This window comes from Pseudochaenichthys georgianus, chromosome 19 (assembly GCF_902827115.2).
Source record: "Pseudochaenichthys georgianus chromosome 19, fPseGeo1.2, whole genome shotgun sequence".
NCBI lineage: Eukaryota > Metazoa > Chordata > Actinopteri > Perciformes > Channichthyidae > Pseudochaenichthys > Pseudochaenichthys georgianus.
In genome coordinates, this window is record NC_047521.1 from 8,339,669 (window position 1) to 8,357,420 (window position 17,752).

Sequence of the window (17,752 nt, forward strand, 5' to 3'; positions counted from 1 at the left end):
CAGCAGGTGAGGCTTCATTGCCCGAGCTAAATACTAGATGGCCCCGGGCCATCGGGCAGTCCTTAATGTCGAGCCCTGGCTGGGGTATAGGAACAACCAATCCCCTGCATTATTGGAACGCAATGCCCTAGTGGGACAGTAGGGTATAATGAGCTGGTGCCTGCCCATTAAAGGCTTTGTAGGTGAGGAGAAGACGAATTTAAATTATATCCTGTGTTGTATAGGGAGCCAGTACAAAGCAGCCAATACAGGAGTAATATGGTCCCTTTGGTCAATACGCGTGCTGCAGCATTTTGAATCAGCTGAAGCTAATGGCACTCTTCTTATTCTAAATGCTAACTCTGGTACTCTGAAACTGCAGCTTCTTTCTGCTGCATATGTTTATTTAATGATTGAATACTGTTGCACATTCCTATACATACTGACTGTATGCCACTCTACATTCTGCCAATAAAGATTTGTGTTTCACTGCATCTGCATTCCTGCAGCGATGCTCCGCTCGATCAGCCCGTCAGTCTGCCAGCTGTTTGCTGGCTGACGAGAAAACGTGATGGATTAAAGGGTTTTCCTCACTGACAAATGCACCCTGGGAATCTCCTCCTATTGTTTCTGTCCAGTCTGCATCTCCGGCTGACTGACCGACAACACAAACTGAGGCCATTCACTGAGCTCAGAAAGATTACCGGTAGAAAGAATGTGGACGTTTCATTGACACTTTGTGCTTTTATAGACACTGGATTTGGTTTTTGTTGTCTTTATTTTGTTATATTTTCTACTAAGTATGTAATATTATCTCTTGTCTGTCTGTCTACAGTAATGACTTCAGCCGAATGGTTGCAGAAGAGTATCTGAGCTTCTTCGACTTTGCGGGCCTCGCTATTGACCAGGCATTGCGGTGAGAACACATTACTGGATATTTAAAAACACTTATAATTACATTACATATCAATACATTTCATGTATTAAGTCAGTGCCAGTCTGTTTTTCATAAAACAGTTGTTAAATCTTAAATTATTGTCTGGCAAATAACCAGCCATTGAAATGTTATTGCACTCCCTCCAAAATAAGATATTCTAATGATTTAATAATTATTTTAGACTATGATGGTGGTCTTGATGTGTGTTATCTTCCTATGAAAAGATCTAATTTTAATTAAAAGTCTGTTTTGTTTGCATGTAGTAAATGCTCTCCACTGTAAAACGCTGCCCTCTAGAGGGCAGCTTTGGTGTTGCATTCAGAGTAAATGACAGTGTGTCTAGTACCTACAGCCAGAAGACAGTGTGTATTGTGTAACAGAGGTTTATACTATAGTCATTTATTTTATTTACTCAGATATTTGTTATGCTAATCATGCTGCTTCTATTCTTATACTCCCCTTTATTTTAAGGCAGTTTAACACATTGAAGTATGGGCTAATTCCACTATCATGTGTTTTAAATCTGTTTTTAAAACGGTAAAGTTATTTTAAATGTTAATGTTGAAGGAGGTTGAGGTGGAGTTTATTCACTTTGTTTTATCTTAGTAGGTAGTTTCTATTCTAAGACTGATCATGTTTTACAAGTTGTAAATAACAAAAACCAAGGACAGCTGTATGATAAATATAATAAAGTTGAACACGCTATATTTCTCTCTTACATGTAGTAAATACGTTTAAAGTAAATACAAAACATGAGTAAATATACTAAGGTTCCTTCTATCTCTGGCAACTTATTATATTTAATTACATAAAAGTGATGATCACTCTTTGAAGAGGTATTCACATAGAAACTAAGGAACCTGACTGATGTGGTGTTTGTGTGTGCAGGACTTTCCTCCGGCAGTTTGCCCTGATGGGGGAGACTCAGGAGAGGGAGAGGGTGCTGGCACACTTTTCTAAGCGTTATTTGGACTGCAACCCAAAAGTCATACCGTCAGAGGGTGAGTCGTACTGCAGAGGAGTGGTTCTAAGTACCAGCAATAAAAAATCTGGATCCTTAATACACCCAACCAGCCATCGTTAAAGCGTCAAGACATATTTTATAATAACAGTTTATCAACTGACAAGTGAAATCTGTGGAAGCCCATTGGAGACTTAATACAAATGGTTATGCATAAAAAATAATATTGTAATTTTATAATAGCATTATCATTTTCCATATGTGTGTTATTTAAGTGGATATGCTAATTAAATCGTTACGGTGTGTGAAGCAGGTAGGACCCAAATGCAGAATAAAGTGAAAATTCCTTTATTTCAAGGCTAGGTGATAAAGACAAAACAGAACACTCACCGACGAACTAGTCATGACACAAGACGAACCGACAAAGACAGACAGAAAAACCAGAACTGAAATACACACAAGACTAATCATACAAACAAGACACAGGTGAGGAGGGAGGAGAAAACACAGGGGCCACAGGTGAACACAATCAGGTAATCAGACACACCAGGGAAACTAACGACAGGGAACCACAGACAGATTTAAACAAGACACAACGCAGACAGAAACAGGCAAGACGGGGGGTGAAGACCTTTCAAAATAAAACATTTTTATTTTTATTTTATTTATCCTTTATTTATCCAGGAATGTCCCATTGAGATACAAGATCTCTTCTTCCAGGGAGTCCTGACCATGAAACAAAGGACAGAAAAAGACAAAATACAATACAGACAGATCGTGACAGTACCCCCCCCTCAAGGGACGGATCCTAGACGTCCCAAAACAAAAACACAAAAGTCCAAAACCTCAAGCAGGGTGGGTGGAGGGGGTCCGGAGGACGGGACTGAGCTGACCGCCCAGGGGCACAGCAGAGGACCAGGAAGGGATCTCGGGCGGACGGCCCGGGGGCAAAGCAGAGGACCAGGAAGGGATCTCGGGCGGACGGCCCGGGGCAAAGCAGAGTTCAAAAAGGGGAATTCGGGCGGACGGCCCGGGGGCAAGGCAGAGTTCAAAAAGGGGTTCTCGGGCGGACGGCCCGGGGGCAAGGCAGAGTTCGAGGAGGGGCGAAGACCACAGCTCTCAGGGGACCGGGCAGGAGCCGGTGTTGACCGGACAGTAACCAGAGCCGGTGGGACAGGTGTCGGCAAGATTCCCCACAGAAGAGGACAAGGAGTTGGCAGGACCCCCGGCGAGACATGTAATGTTGAGGCCTCCAACAAAACAGGACATGGGGTTGGCAGGACCCCCGGTAGAAGAGTAGTCGGCGGGGCCTCCAACGGCACAGGACACAGGATTGGCAGGACCCCCGGCAGGAGAGCAGTTGGCGGGGCCTCCAACGGCACAGGACACAGGACCGGCAGGACCCCCGGCAGGAGAGTTGACGGCGGGACCTCCAACGAGAAAGGACAAAGGGTTGGCAGGACCCCCGGCAGGAGAGTAGTCGGCGGGGCCTCCAACGGCACAGGACACAGGACTGGCAGGACCCCCGGCAGGAGAGTAGACGGCGGGACCTCCAACGGGACAGGACAAAGGGTTGGCAGGACCCCCGGCAGGAGAGTAGACGGCGGGACCTCCAACGGGACAGGACAAAGGGTTGGCAGGACCCCCAGCGGAACCTCCAACGGTACTTGAGTAGGGACTTGAGTGGGAACTCGAGAGAGGGCTTGAGAGGGAACTCGAGAGGGAACTCGAGAGGTGATTTGAGAGGGGACTCGAGAGGTGACTGGAGAGGGGACTCGAGAGGAGACTCGAGAGGGGACTCGAGAAGAGACTCGAGAGGGGACTTGAGAAGTGTCTTGAACAGGGACTCGAGAGGGGACTCGAGAGGTAACTCGAGAGGAGATTCGAGAGATGAATTGAAAGGGAACTCGAGAGGGAACTTGAGAGGGAACTGGAGAGAAGACTCGAGAGGGAACTGGAGAGGGAACTCGAGAGGGAACATGACAGGAGACCTGAGAGGGGACTTGTGTCGGTCGGTACGCCGACAGCACACGGGGAGCTGGCGTCGGCTGGAGAGCCAACAGGAGACGAGGAGCTGGAGTCGGCCGGTACGCCGACAGGCCTCGGGGAGCTGGCGTCGGCCGGTACGCCAACAGGCCTCGGGGAGCTGGCGTCGGCCGGTACGCCAACAGGCCTCGGGGAGCTGGCGTCCGCTGGAGAGCCAACAGGAGACGAGGTGCTGGAGTCGGCCGGTACGCCGACAGGACACGGGGAGCTGGCGTCGGCCGGAGAGCCAGTCCTGGAGCTGAAACTGGAGTTGGGACCATGGCTACTGGGGCCGGTACTGAAGCCGGAACCATGGCTGCTGGGGCCGGAGCCATGGCTGCTGGGGCCATGACTGGGGCTGGGACCATGGCTGCATGGGCCGGTTCTGGAACCGGAACCATGGCTGTGGGGACCGGTTCTGGAGTCGGAACCATTGCTGCTGGGCGCGGAGCGGAAGCCTGGACCCTGGCTGTGTAAGCCAGGTAATGGAGAATGGAAGCATGGCTGCGTGGGCCGGTACTGGTGCATGGATCCATGGCCTTGTAGGCCGGTTCTGGAGCCTGAACTGGGGCTGGAACCCTGGCCTTGCGTCTCTTAGGAGTCTTTTGGAGGCTTCGTGGACCTCCAAACGCCAGACCAGACCCCAAGAAAGGGTCAGAACATGAAGACTGGCACTCAGGGCTACGTGAGAAAACCCTAAGCCACTCGGGCAACAAGCTCCAGAGCCAGGGCTTGCGAGCAACCTCCTGACGTGCCTCCTTCAACGCAGCCTCTCTACCCCGTCTAGATGAGGCGCCTTTCCACGTATAAAAAATGTACTCCAGAGAGTATCCAAGACATTCCGCCTGTAGCATCAAATGGGCTGAGTCTGCTGGGTCCATAATGGTCGGTTCGTAATGTTACGGTGTGTGAAGCAGGCAGGACCCAAATGCAGAATAAAGTGAAAATTCCTTTATTTCAAGGCTAGGTGATAAACAAAGACAAAACAGAACACTCACCGACGAACTAGTCATGACACAAGACGAACCGACAAAGACAGACAGAAAAACCAGAACTGAAATACACACAAGACTAATCATACAAACAAGACACAGGTGAGGAGGGAGGAGAAAACACAGGGGCCACAGGTGAACACAATTGGGTAATCAGATACACCAGGGAAACTAACGACAGGGAACCACAGACAGATTTAAACAAGACACAACGCAGACAGAAACAGGCAAGACGGGGGGTGAAGACCTTTCAAAATAAAACATGAAACAAAGGACAGAAAAAGACAAGACAAAATACAATACAGACAGATCGTGACAGAAATGAAGCACACACCAGCACAACCCCTAAGCTGTTCTAAAATCACTGTAAAGCATGGCCCCTAAACTTTGGCATAATGATTTTATCCATTGTACAACGTGGTACGACTTAAACAAATTAAATGAGAAAATAGATTTTTTATTTATAAATGTTTAAAAATTGCATTAATCAACTAAAAACAGTTTTTTTGTACAATAACTTGGGCACTGCAATGATTACAATCCTGTATCATTTCTCCATTAATTATCTAGATTGTGACAGCCCCCAACAGTCTAATTCGCCCTTCAAGGACCAATAGCTACTCCAAAAGTAAAAGGCTAGAGGGAAAGCTAACGACTGGGCCTAAACTCTGATTGTGGGTGACTCTGCTGAAAGTGTAGTAAGATCAACACTAAAGTACTCAGTTTTCCCAAAAATATGGTCTCTGACTTGGCTGAGAAGATCCTGCATATTGGGGCTGAACATCTGACTGTGAAAAATGTGGTACTGCATATTGGAACAAATGTGAAACAACAGTCAGAAATGCTGAAAGAAGACTTTAAATGTTTGTTGGAAACAGTAAGCTCTCTCATGGCACATTTCCACTACAGCGCGGAGCGCCGTGCCCGGACAGTTTTTTGTTGCGTTTCCACTAGGGGTAGCTCCGGCTAACGGGTAGTACTGTTTCACAGTTGTTCTGACTCTCCCAAATCCAGGTTCTTTCCGGGCCAAAAACTGTGCTGAATATGCTAAACTAGTAAGATAATCGCTGGCAAGGGGGAAAAATGAACATATTTTACCATGATTTAATTGTAATACATGTTTCAAAATGATGCCGAAGTAACAACATACTGATAAAAACCATGAATTAATGCTTTGACAAGTCTGCAGACAAGACGGCAGGCCAAAATCCTTTTAAAATGCGTGTTTTCTGAATGGAGATCGGCTAAGCTAACGTTGTAAATGCTCCGACCGTCCACACTCACAACAACGGCCAATACAGACATAAATAAACCAGCGACTGTGTTCACCATGACACAGGCAGTCTGTGGTTTGTACTTGTTTAACTTTTGTCTAGTTTCTGAACAGATATGAAGAGCTGTGAGCTCTGAGTGCTAACAGCTAACGGCAGATGTTGGTTTTGTGTTTCGCATTGAAGATGACGTCACGGCTCCGCCTACACTGCGTTACTATAGTTACTACCCCAGTTCCTAAACTGTAATGGAAACGCAGCATAAAGTGAGCGTGGCCTACCAAGGCCTAACTATACCGTACTAAGCCGTGCGATGCCCTGCAGTGGAAATGAGCCATAAATGCAGAGGTGTTCATCAGTGGCCCTCTATCGCCAGTCAGAAGAGGAGTGGAGCGATTCAGCAGATTGTTTGCACTGAACAAGTGGCTTTCAACTGCCTGTACTGACCATTCTGCCCATTCTATCGACAATTTTAACTTTTTCTGGAACCACAGACATCTTTTAAGGCAGATGTAGTTTGCCTGAACAAGTCAGGAGTGAAATTGTTTATCTCTAACATATTCAACTGCCTGCGTCATCAATCTGTTCCCACTGCCAAGGACATGCGGCAAGAGGAATCAAAACAGGAGATAGACACAACACATCACACAGAAAACCTTGAAGTATCACTGCACCCGCCTGAGGAATGTCTTGATTACGGGAGACCTATGAGACAAATGGTGGAGTCTCCACCCCTGCTAACATCTCAATAAATGAGCTAGTAGATCATTTTAATTCAAAAATTAAAAATGTTATAGATGCCATTGTTCCAACTAAGATAAAGGAAGTGACTGGCGAGAAAATATCTCCATGGAGAAAGGCCATGAAATTAAATGACTGTGAAAACAGAAAAAAATTCCTTTTGAAATCTATAAAGAGAGACTTGCAGTCTTTCTTCTCTGACATCATTGCCAAAAACAACGCATGTGCCTTATTTGCTACTGTCGACAGACTAACAAACCTCCCAGTATCAGTAGACTCTGAATTTCTATCCACCAGGGCCTGCAATAGGTCCTCCTTCTTCACTGACAAAATTCAGAAAATCAGACAAGCAGTCAGTGCCTCTGCATCAGGAACAGCAAATGTGTTGTCCCTGTGTCCACTTAAAATCAATTCAAACACCATGACACAATTCCATCAGATTAATGATAAAAACCTAGAGGACATTATACAACTTCTGAAATTCTCCTCTTGCTGCCTTGATATTATTCCAACAGGAATTTTCAAAAATGTTTTTCATTGCATGGCCTCAGATCTACTTCATATAGTAAACAAGTCTCTTCACTCAGGTGTTTTTCCACAGGCCCTGAAAACTGCAGTCATTAAACCGCTCTTAAAAAAGATAGACGCTTCAGTAATGAACAATTACAGGCCCATATCAAACCTCCCATTTCTAGGTAAAATCATTGAAAAAGTAGTCTTTCAACAGTTGAGTAATTTCTTGCATTTAAATGGTTGTTTGGATGTGTTCCAGTCAGGATTTCGTCCAAACCACAGCACTGAGACTGCTCTTGTAAAGGTCTTCAATGACATCCACTTAAACACAGACAGTGGCAGAACTTCAGTGTTAGTATTATTAGATCTCAGTGCTGCGTTTGACATGGTTGACCACAACATATTACTAGACCGACTAGAAAACTGGGTGGGACTTTCGAAAACAGTTCTAAATAGGATTGAATCCTACTTAAAGGATAGAAACAACTTTGTTTCTATAGGTAAATACACATCTGAGTTGACAAATATGACATGGGTACCTCAAGGCTCAATCTTGGGGCCTCTTCTCTTTAACATCTACATGCTACCACTGGCTCAGATAATGAAAAACTAAGTTACCATCGCTATGCGGATGACACACAAATGTACGTAACCATTTCACCAGGAGACTATGCTCCAATTCAAACACTGAGTAAGTGCATTGAACAAATCAATGACTGGATGTGTCAGAACTTTCTCCAATTAAACAAAGACAAAACTGAGATAATGGTTTTTGGAGCCAAGGCAGAACGTATAAAAGTTAGCGCTGAGCTTCAGTCTGCAATGTTCAAACCAACAGATAAAGCCAGAAATCTAGGTGTAGTCATGGACTCTGACCTGAGTTTCAACAGTCACATTAAAACAATTACTAAATCAGCCTACTATCACCTAAAGAATATATCTAGGATTAAAAGACTGATGTCACAGCAGGATCTGGAAAAACTTGTCCATGCTTTTATCTTCAGTAGACTGGACTACTGCAATGGTGTCTTCACAGGTCTCACTAAAACATCTATTAGAAAGCTGCAGCTGATTCAGAACGCCGCTGCTCGAGTCCTCACTGACACTAAGAAAGTGGATCACATCACTCCTGTTCTGAAGTCTTTACACTGGCTTCCTGTGTGTCAAAGAATAGATTTCAAAATACTGCTGTTGGTTTATAAAGCTTTGAATGGTTTAGGCCCAGAATACATTTCTGACCTACTGCTAAATTGTATTGTATGTATTTTTTTCTTTTAATGTATATTTTATTACCTTTGCTTTTTAATGACTGATTTTAAATGCCATTTTCTTAATGCCTTTCATCTTTGTAAAGCACTTTGAATTGCCTTGTGTTGAAAGGTGCTATATAAATAAACTTGCCTTGCCTTCACAGTTTCATAGTGAACCTAAAATATGTGTACACTTCTCAGCGGGTGGGCTTGCCCTTGCAGGCAGAACAAGCTCTAGTTCTGCTTTAAAGCGACCTAGAGGTGAGGGACGGGGCAGACTGTCCTTATCTGATTATTTATAAACGGTGTAATCACAATTCATTAACCATTCTGTATTTATCCTCCAGATGCAGTTCACACTCTCACCTGCGCCGTCATGCTGCTGAACACTGATCTACATGGTCAGGTGAGTAATGACTAGTATGTGATGGAAGCATTGCTGGATTTAAGACTGTTGCCCCCCGTGCAAAGACACATAAACAACCCAACCACCTTTCCTATAAAGGAGCAAAACACACAGACTTTATAGTTTTTTAGCCTCTTTTTGTATTTTGTGTCTCTGTCATTCTGTTCGTTATTAAGGTCATTTTGTGTCTCTTTGTGTTATTTATTGTTATTATGTGGATCTTTAAAGTCAGTGTGAGTGTCTTTGGGGTCATTTTGTGTTTCTCTGTATTACTTTTGTGTATATTTGAAGTCATTTGTATATCATTTCTGGGTCTCTTTGAAGCCATTTTGTGTCTCTTTGTTGTCACTTTGTCTTTTTTCAGTTGCTTCTCATATCTCTGCAGTCCTTTTGTGGTGAATTTGTGTCTCTTTGTGGTCAATTTATGAAGTTATTTTGTCTATTTTTGTGGTGATTTTGTGTTTTTTGCAGTTGATTTGCATGTGTTTGTAGTTATTTTATGTTCCTCTGTGGTTATTTTGTGTCTCTTCTTCGTTGGTACATGTGTCTTCAAGTGACATTTTCGGGTCAAGGCCAGTGGGGCCTCTAAAACATTGTCCCCCTTGGCCTCTGTCAGGTAGGCTTGTCCAATAATCCATCCATGTCTGGCTTACATACTGTATGTACACGTGTTGCATTCAGGTAAAGAAAAAACGTATAAAAGGTGATTTCTAAGAGCAGAATTCTCCTCAGATGCCCTTTTGATTAACTCTGGAGTTTGGGGAATATACGCCTGATCAGCAGCTGATCTACAGGTCTGCCTGCTGAGTTCCTCTCACCATCATTAATGTGCTACTATTATAGTCAGAGCCTCGCTGTGCAAATCTGGGCCACTCTTCTCAGTGATAGTACAGCTCTGCGGATGAATGATTCATTAAAGTGGCTCAAGAAAATCAGCTTCTTTAGGAAACTAATTTGAACTGATATACCATAAGTGTGATCTCGGTGGTGACTCTGATCATCATCACTTTCATCCTCAATTAATCTAGAAAATATTTCAAAAATTACCTCGTTTTTTTAATCAGTAATTATCTGATCAAAGAATAAGTAGTTAAGATAAGATGTTGTTTTGTAATCTAAAAAATACTATATACATGATTTCAGTCATTGTTGTAACCCATTTAAATGTGTGTCTGTCATACAATCACAGTATTTTTCAATTCACTTTTATTCCATTTTGATATATTATTATAGTTTATACTGCTTACTACCCTGCAGTGTATATCAAATAATAAAAAGTGGGCTCCAGATTGAACAGATGCACATTGTAGTGATGAACACTTTAATGCATCAATAATTCTAATCCAGTGATTACACCATTTGATTGTAAAAGGATAAATCCTGCATCAAGAGTACTTTAGTGTTTAGATGCTAATATTGTTGTACTTTGACTAAGATATAAAATTCAGGATTTGTACTTGTTACTGAGTAGTATCACATTGTCGTCTTGATATTTCTACTAAATCTGAGTTCTGAATACCTTTTCCACCACTGTGTGTAAATATTGGTATGTAATTAAAGCCAATATTCCATTGTTTTCAGAACATCGGTAAGAGGATGTCGTGCACGCAGTTCATCAGCAACCTGGAGGGACTGAACGACGGCCAAGATTTTCACAAGGATCTGCTTAAAGTAAGTCTAAAATAGCACACACGCGCATGCTGTCATGCACAGACACGAGACGAGAGCAGACTGTGTGTGCCAGCATTGTATTGTCCCTCCGATCTGGCTGTCTGGCCTGCGCTCTCTGCCAGCTGGCTTTCACCACATCTCCAGAGGCCTCCAATCAGAAGCCTGCCTGCACCCAACACTTCCTGGTATACTCCAGCTGGAAGATGAATTGTTATGTGATGTGGAGCCGCCCCTCGGGGCATCTGCAGCATTAGATTAAGCTTTCAGTTTAACCCAGTTGACTTTGGTTGCAATAGATATAGTGAGCCATCAGACGGTGGGGTCAGACGGAGTGCTGGGGCCACGTGATGTGGTGAAATAACCCAATCAGTGCAGGCTGCCTGTCCGGCTGTGCGCCTAATGATGATGTCGTTGATTCGTTTTGTCTGCTGAGTGGTCCGTCAACATGCCACAGGACCCCAGAGTGCAAGTCAACAAGTTGTAATGGTGTATTTATAATGCATGAGGGGCAGAGAGCGAGGTCACGTCCGTCTGCCGCAATGAATTGTGAAATGAAAAGCTGTCATTAGGAGCACATAGTTTCCATGCTAAGTGAACAATAGAGAGAGAAAGAAACAGTTTCACAGACGTGCATTAGATGTTTTATTAATGCTTGCATGGATCCCGGAACAGGCTTTTAATCATGCCTTCCACTTTCCACAAGCTCTTTTATTCTCTTTCATTCTCAACGAGAGTCCGTCTCACCCTCCAGCTACACTCTTTTCTCTCCTTCTCACATTGTAAATGTTCCAGCCTGCCCAATCTCACTTTCTCCTTATCTTGGCTCTGTTAAGCCTCAGTGCAGTATAACTCCATCTCCAGACTGTCTCACTGCCAGCTTTTATCTGCCCATTTTCACCTCCACCCAGATCTAACTCTCCGTTCCTGATTGTCTTCTTTTCGCCCTCTTCTGCTTCACTTTCGACTTTGTGTTATGTGTCTACAAAGTTCTTATAGGTGGTTGAGGGATTTACTAAATTGAAACTGAAACTGAAGGGGGAAAAAAAAAACTGAAAGGGTCCCTTTTATGCTTTTGGGTGTATCCCTTTCCTGTAGTGTGTAATATAGGTTTGTGTGCATGTAAATGGTCTGCAAAGGCTAACATCCATGTGTTCCCTCCAGAGGGAGTTTCTCTCCTCTCCCCCCCAGCCTGAAACACCTTCATTGGACATTTATTTACTTCCGTAACATAGTGACATCCATGTGTTACACTCACGCTCCTATTGGCTAGCGCTCCAACACATTGTAGGTGGCATAGGCTTAGGGGCGGAACATCTCTAATCGGTTGACCAATCACAACAGAGCTGGCCAGCTAACCAATCAGAGCAGACTGGGCTCTGGTTTCAGACAGAGGGTGAAAAGAGGTGCTGCAGCACAGGCTCACATTGAGAAAAATAGAGATTTTTGAACATTAAAGTATGGAAACATGTCACAGTAGACTAGAGGCACAGAATACAAATATAAACCTGAAAATGAGCATGATATTACAATATTAAAGGTGGGGTAGGTCATTTTGGAGAAACCAGCTTGAGTGCGCTAGAATGTGAAAATACACAACCGGAAAAAATCTGCCACTTCCTTACAGAGCCCCTCCTCCAACACACACGAACGCACACATGACCAATGAGGGCACGACATAAGTGTGTGCACAGATGGAAGGCTGACAGGCAGGTAGGCCATCCAGTTATTTTACTACGGCTTCCACAGAAGACATTTTTTAATGGATTTTTTGTCAAAGCACTTAAGATATTCATTGCTATCGGGATGTTAAGAGCATTCCATGGAATATAACAAAAAGTGTATCTCGAGCCGGTTTCTCAAACGTATCTACCCCACCTTTAAAGGATTCTCTGTACTAAAGTAGAACTGATTGCCTAAATGTACATTTAAAGAGTTGCCCTTTTCATTTTTAATAACGCAACTACATTTTAAGAGATGTGAGAACTGAGTTGGTCCATTCAAGTGAGTAGCTTCCGAATGACATTTTGTTTTAATACAGAATTCCTTCTTTGAAGGAAACTGAGCTGCAGTTTAACAATTACACTTCCCAGTTAGTTTGACAGCTTTATATAACAACTCAACTTTATCGAAACATTTTGATGTTGCAACTTTTTAAGTATTTTTGTTAGGCATACAGGTTAATAATACAGGGGTCATTTATTACCATTTTTCAACAAAGGCTTGCGCAAAACAATTGCATTTCAATCCCACCAAGCAACACTATTACATACAAATGTATTTCTCTTAGTACCATTTTCTTTCTTGTTTTTGTCCCTCCCTGTTTTCTCTGTTATCTCTTCATCCTTTCCTGCAACAAAATAATTGCCATCCCCTCCTCCATCCGTGTATTCCCCATTTCCTATCCTCATTCTCCTGCTTTCCCATTTCCCCTTTCGTGTCTGGTATCTGTGTTTGTATGTGCTTTAAATACATTAGGATTCAGCCTGAGAAATCCCTCACTCTGGGCCATTTTCTCATATTCTGCACAACACACATGTACTGTATTTCTCACACATTGCCCCAGACTCACCACTTGTTTACTCTGTTATCTTATTCACAACAATATTATATCAAACATTGTGCTTACATCACATGTTTCCTTTATTTCTCTGCCATCCTTCAGTCCCTTTTTCAGTCCCCTATCTTTTAATTTGAAGTGGTTAATACTGCCCTAGTACAGCTGTTGAGGCTAAGCCAACGCTTTAAGCCTCTGAGGATCCGGTGGTGGGTGTAATTGACGCACACCTTGTTTGCTGCCGAATAAAAGTTAGAAACAAAGTTTCCAGTTCGAAATAGTCCATTTATTTCCCATTTTCCTGGTTTCCATTTACTTGCTTCTTTCCATATTCACCACACGATATTACCGTTTACACAATACCTTTGCTTTGCTTGTAATCCCGTGTGTGTGTGTGTGTGTGTGTGTGTGTGTGTGTGTGTGTGTGTGTGTGTGTGTGTGTGTGTGTGTGTGTGTGTGTGTGTGTGTGTGTGTGTGTGTGTGTGTGTGTGTGTGTGTGTGTGTGTGTGTGTGTGTGTGTGTGTGTGTGTGCTCCGTGTGTGTGTTCTCCGTGTGTGTTCTTCTGGCGGAACCTCTCCCCAACACACATAGGTTCCTACCTTTATACCCACAGTTAATTGGCTCCTACAACAGCATTCAATATCTTCCTCTCACTTTGCCATACTTGTATACTTGCCATAAAGTAATAAGTTATTAATCTATTAATTTATTCTTTCTACTTTTCCATCTCTATCTTAATTGTCATCTCTGTCTTTACATATGTGTCTAAACAACAAAATGCACCGCTAGAAACTCAGTTATCTTTTCTTCAATAATTTGGTTAATGACCAACACAATGCATAAAAATGCAAAAATAATGATATTCCCTTAAAGGTGGGGTGGGTAAGTTTGAGAAACCGGCTCGAGATCGCTAGAATTTGAAAATACATTTTGTCAAAGCACTTCAGATATTCATTGCTATTGGGATGTTAAGAGCATTCCATGGAATATAACAAGTGTATCTCGAGCCGGTTTCTCAAACTTACCGACCCCACCTTTAAGAGTAGGACAAAAATTGGCACTATACAACAATTATTTGTACATATTTCAAACTCTTTTAACTTACTTTTTCATGTCTTCTTATGCAGTAATCACACAGAGCAGAATTGTAGAGATGTAATGATGCGTTCAGGCAGTACGGTCAAACATACATATTTTGGAGACAATATCTGCATTTACTCAAAGTTGGATAAAGTCAAAGCTCTGCATCCACGAGGAACGCACCCATCATAATGCACAGTACAATGCGATTATTTAAGAGTGTGCCTTATGTTTAAGCTTCACACTGAGGGACAGAAAGCACTGCTGAGCCCTGTAATTAAAATAGAAATCAGCTGCCTGCTGGACTGGAACATAATAAGAGAGGCTTTGCATCCCCATGACACCTCCTGCCACCTCTGTCCCACAGGTACCCTCCCTACCTCATCATCAATTAGTTCCATTCGCTTTGCATTTTCTAGATTTTTATGCTTCAATAACTCTCTCAATTGTTGCCTTTTCTTCCTCTTTCGCAATGATTCACTTTGCGTCTCTCTCTCAGCTTATTTTGATTAAACCTTGTGATATCTTTCCCATTAGCACCACAATGGAGCAGTAGATTGTAGCAATCTCCTGAACTGAACGAGTGAAGCTTTGGCTTCAAAACCTTCTCTTATACACTTTCCAGAACCCAGATGAAAGACTAAACTTTTAACCCCAATATTTTAATTGCTGGGCAGGGAGTGTACAGAGTATTTTTGTATGTAAACGGCTGCTTTCTGCAGAAACAAAACCTGTAAAACTGGTAGTTTTCTAAACCAAAACAAAGAGCTGAAAGAGGCTGAAATGCACCATAAAGCTTAGGGGAGCTGAAGCATCGGGTGATAATTATCTGTGCAAAGCTAAGACTGACTCCTTTCATGTTGACCTATCTCTTACAAAGGTACAAAAGCCCTTAGAGGCAAATTCGAAAAATGTTTTCCCTCTTTTGTGAATAAAAGCAAACTTTTAATCATCTTTAAATCAGGTGGAAAAAGTTGAGGAAGTTACACCTGCCAAAACAGATATTGTTTGTGTAAAATAACTGCTGTGTCATTGCTTAAGTTTAAAGGGGACCTATCATGCAAAATGCACTTTTGTACATCTTTTATACATGAATATGTGTGTCAGAAAACACAACCCTCTCTCTTTTCCTCCGTACCCAAATCTCTAAAAACGGGGGTACAACGGAGCTGATCCAGATTTGCTGCCGATATGACAGAAACGTTGCTATCAGAAACGATGCACAATGTGTTTTGGACATAATATGGTCTTTGTTTACATTAGCAAGCATCGCTAACAACTTCACTAACAACTTTTTTAACTTGTGTAAAAAAGCAGGATCCAAAAAGGCACTCACCTTGTGGTAAACCCGCAGGAGAAAAGCATTTGAGCTCCATACTGTTTCAGAAATAATCCTTGATGTGGTTTTGAACATGATGCGTTTCATCATGGCAGCATTTAGCTGAGTATGTCGGTAATTCTGAGCAGCATAAGCTCCCCCCCCCCCCCCCTTATTTTCTTTGTTTTTTAAAGCTAAGGACCCAGAATCTGCCCTTTTCTAACAGGGCTGAAATAGAGGGGTATGAGATGAGGGATTGCTAAAATGGGTGATCTGTATTTTGAGCAAAACACTTAATAGACATGTTTTTTATATATTTGTATATATCTGAGACCTATGCCTAAAAATAACATGATAGGAGATTTTTAAGTCAGAAAAAATGAGGAAAAACACGTTGGATCAGACTTAAAAAAATGATCACCAGATCTTTATTGAGACCCTAAGAAGTGCAGCATTTAATCATATTTTAGTGTCCAGCTTCAATTGATTGAGATTTGCAATGATTGAGTTTTATATTCATTTAAATTGCAATGTTTGTTCTTAAGATATGAAAAAAGACAATATGATTGCACTGAGAATTGAATGTCACTCCCAGCAGAACCAGGATGGATGACTTTAGCTGCACACAGTACAGGCCACATGTCCGTTCAACGACTGCGCTTGTTTATCTCAATCATCGTGTTCTTGTTCCAGGATTCATAATGAGGCAATAAAGTATTTTAATGCACTCCAGAGGATATTTCCTCCCACAGTTACCCACACCAGACTATCAGTCAGGGGAGATGTGATAGACTGCTCATAATCCAAGCACAGAGGCCAGTCAACATTCATTCTCCATCACAAACCTCTAATGTGCAAGTCAATTACTGGAACTCAGTCAATTGTGATTTACAGCAACTCAATTGTATCTTCTAATAACATTATGGGAACCAATCTGTGAACATTAAGCAGGAACAAAAAGGTCAGTCTGGTCAGGAATCATTCAGGTTATTCAAACATATTTAGAAGTGAAAATAATATACACATCTAAAATAATTCCCCAATGGTCTGTTTTAAAGGTCCCATGTCATGGCCATTTCTACTGATCAGAATTCCATTGTGAGGTCTACTAGAATAGATTGACATTGTTCAATGTTCCAAACTCACATTGGTTTCTCAAACAGCATCTCTGTATAGTCTGTGTATTCACTCTCTGTCCTAAACGGCTTGTTGGAGCTCCTGCCCCCCCTCCCTGTGAGCCCAATGTGCTCTGATTGGTCAGCTCGCCCACTCTGTTCTGATGAGTCCACCACCGTTACAGCGGAACATCAGTGATTACGTGTTACAATGGTGTTAGCAACCAGGAAAGGACACCAGTAATGACAAACAGATGAGAATGCTGCGTGGGGTCTGGGTGCCGTGTTGGTGGGGCGTTGCGGGGCTCGCTGCTCCGCCCTCTGAGGCTCGAGGAGCGGACAGTGTGAGCTGGCTTACTGGTGTCGTTTCCTGGTTGCTGCGTGGGGTCTGCGAGACAGCGATACATCGCGTAACTCAGCCTGAGCACACACTCACAGCCAGGCTGTTCGCCACACACTCACAGCCTGAGGAAGGATAAGGCTGAGTGTGCCGGCGAAACTCCGTGGAGTAGCGCGGCTGAGAAAAGATAAGGCTGAGTGAGTGTGTGTGTGTGTGTGTGTGTGTGTGTGTGTGTGTGTGTGTGTGTGTGTGTGTGTGTGTGTGTGTGTGTGTGTGTGTGTGTGTGTGTGTGTGTGTGTGTGTGTGTGTGTGTGTGTGTGTGTGTGTGTGTGTGTGTGTGAGGAGCTCCACGGATTGGTCCATTTGGACCAATTGGTCCATTTGGTCGTCGTTACGTCACTTAGACCCGGAAGAAACAAATAGAAAAAGAGAAATGTCCAGCGAGGCGTTCTGGGGCAGCATAGGCAGATATTTTCTGTGTTAGAGTTGTACTCGCTACAGGGTGTACTTTGAGGGTTTTGACTCTGCAGACCGTTTACATGCAGAAAAAGCTTCATAACAAACAAGGGGACGGGTAATAACCGGAAAAGCATGACATG

General features: G+C 43.0%; 1 protein-coding gene across 3 annotated transcripts in view; it reads left to right on the forward strand.

Moving 5' to 3' along the window:
- LOC117464347 (PH and SEC7 domain-containing protein 1-like) overlaps positions 1-17,752 on the forward strand; it is a 76,542-nt gene that overhangs the window by 17,369 nt on the left and 41,421 nt on the right. For 2 of the 3 annotated variants that reach the window (XM_034106724.2, XM_034106725.1), the window contains 4 exons: positions 815-895; positions 1,805-1,917; positions 9,017-9,075; positions 10,657-10,746. In XM_034106724.2, coding sequence (XP_033962615.1) covers positions 815-895; positions 1,805-1,917; positions 9,017-9,075; positions 10,657-10,746 — 343 coding nt within the window. Of the gene's footprint in view, positions 1-814; positions 896-1,804; positions 1,918-9,016; positions 9,076-9,644; positions 9,692-10,656; positions 10,747-17,752 lie in introns of those variants that run through there. The other variant, XM_071206652.1, reaches the window with a different exon arrangement.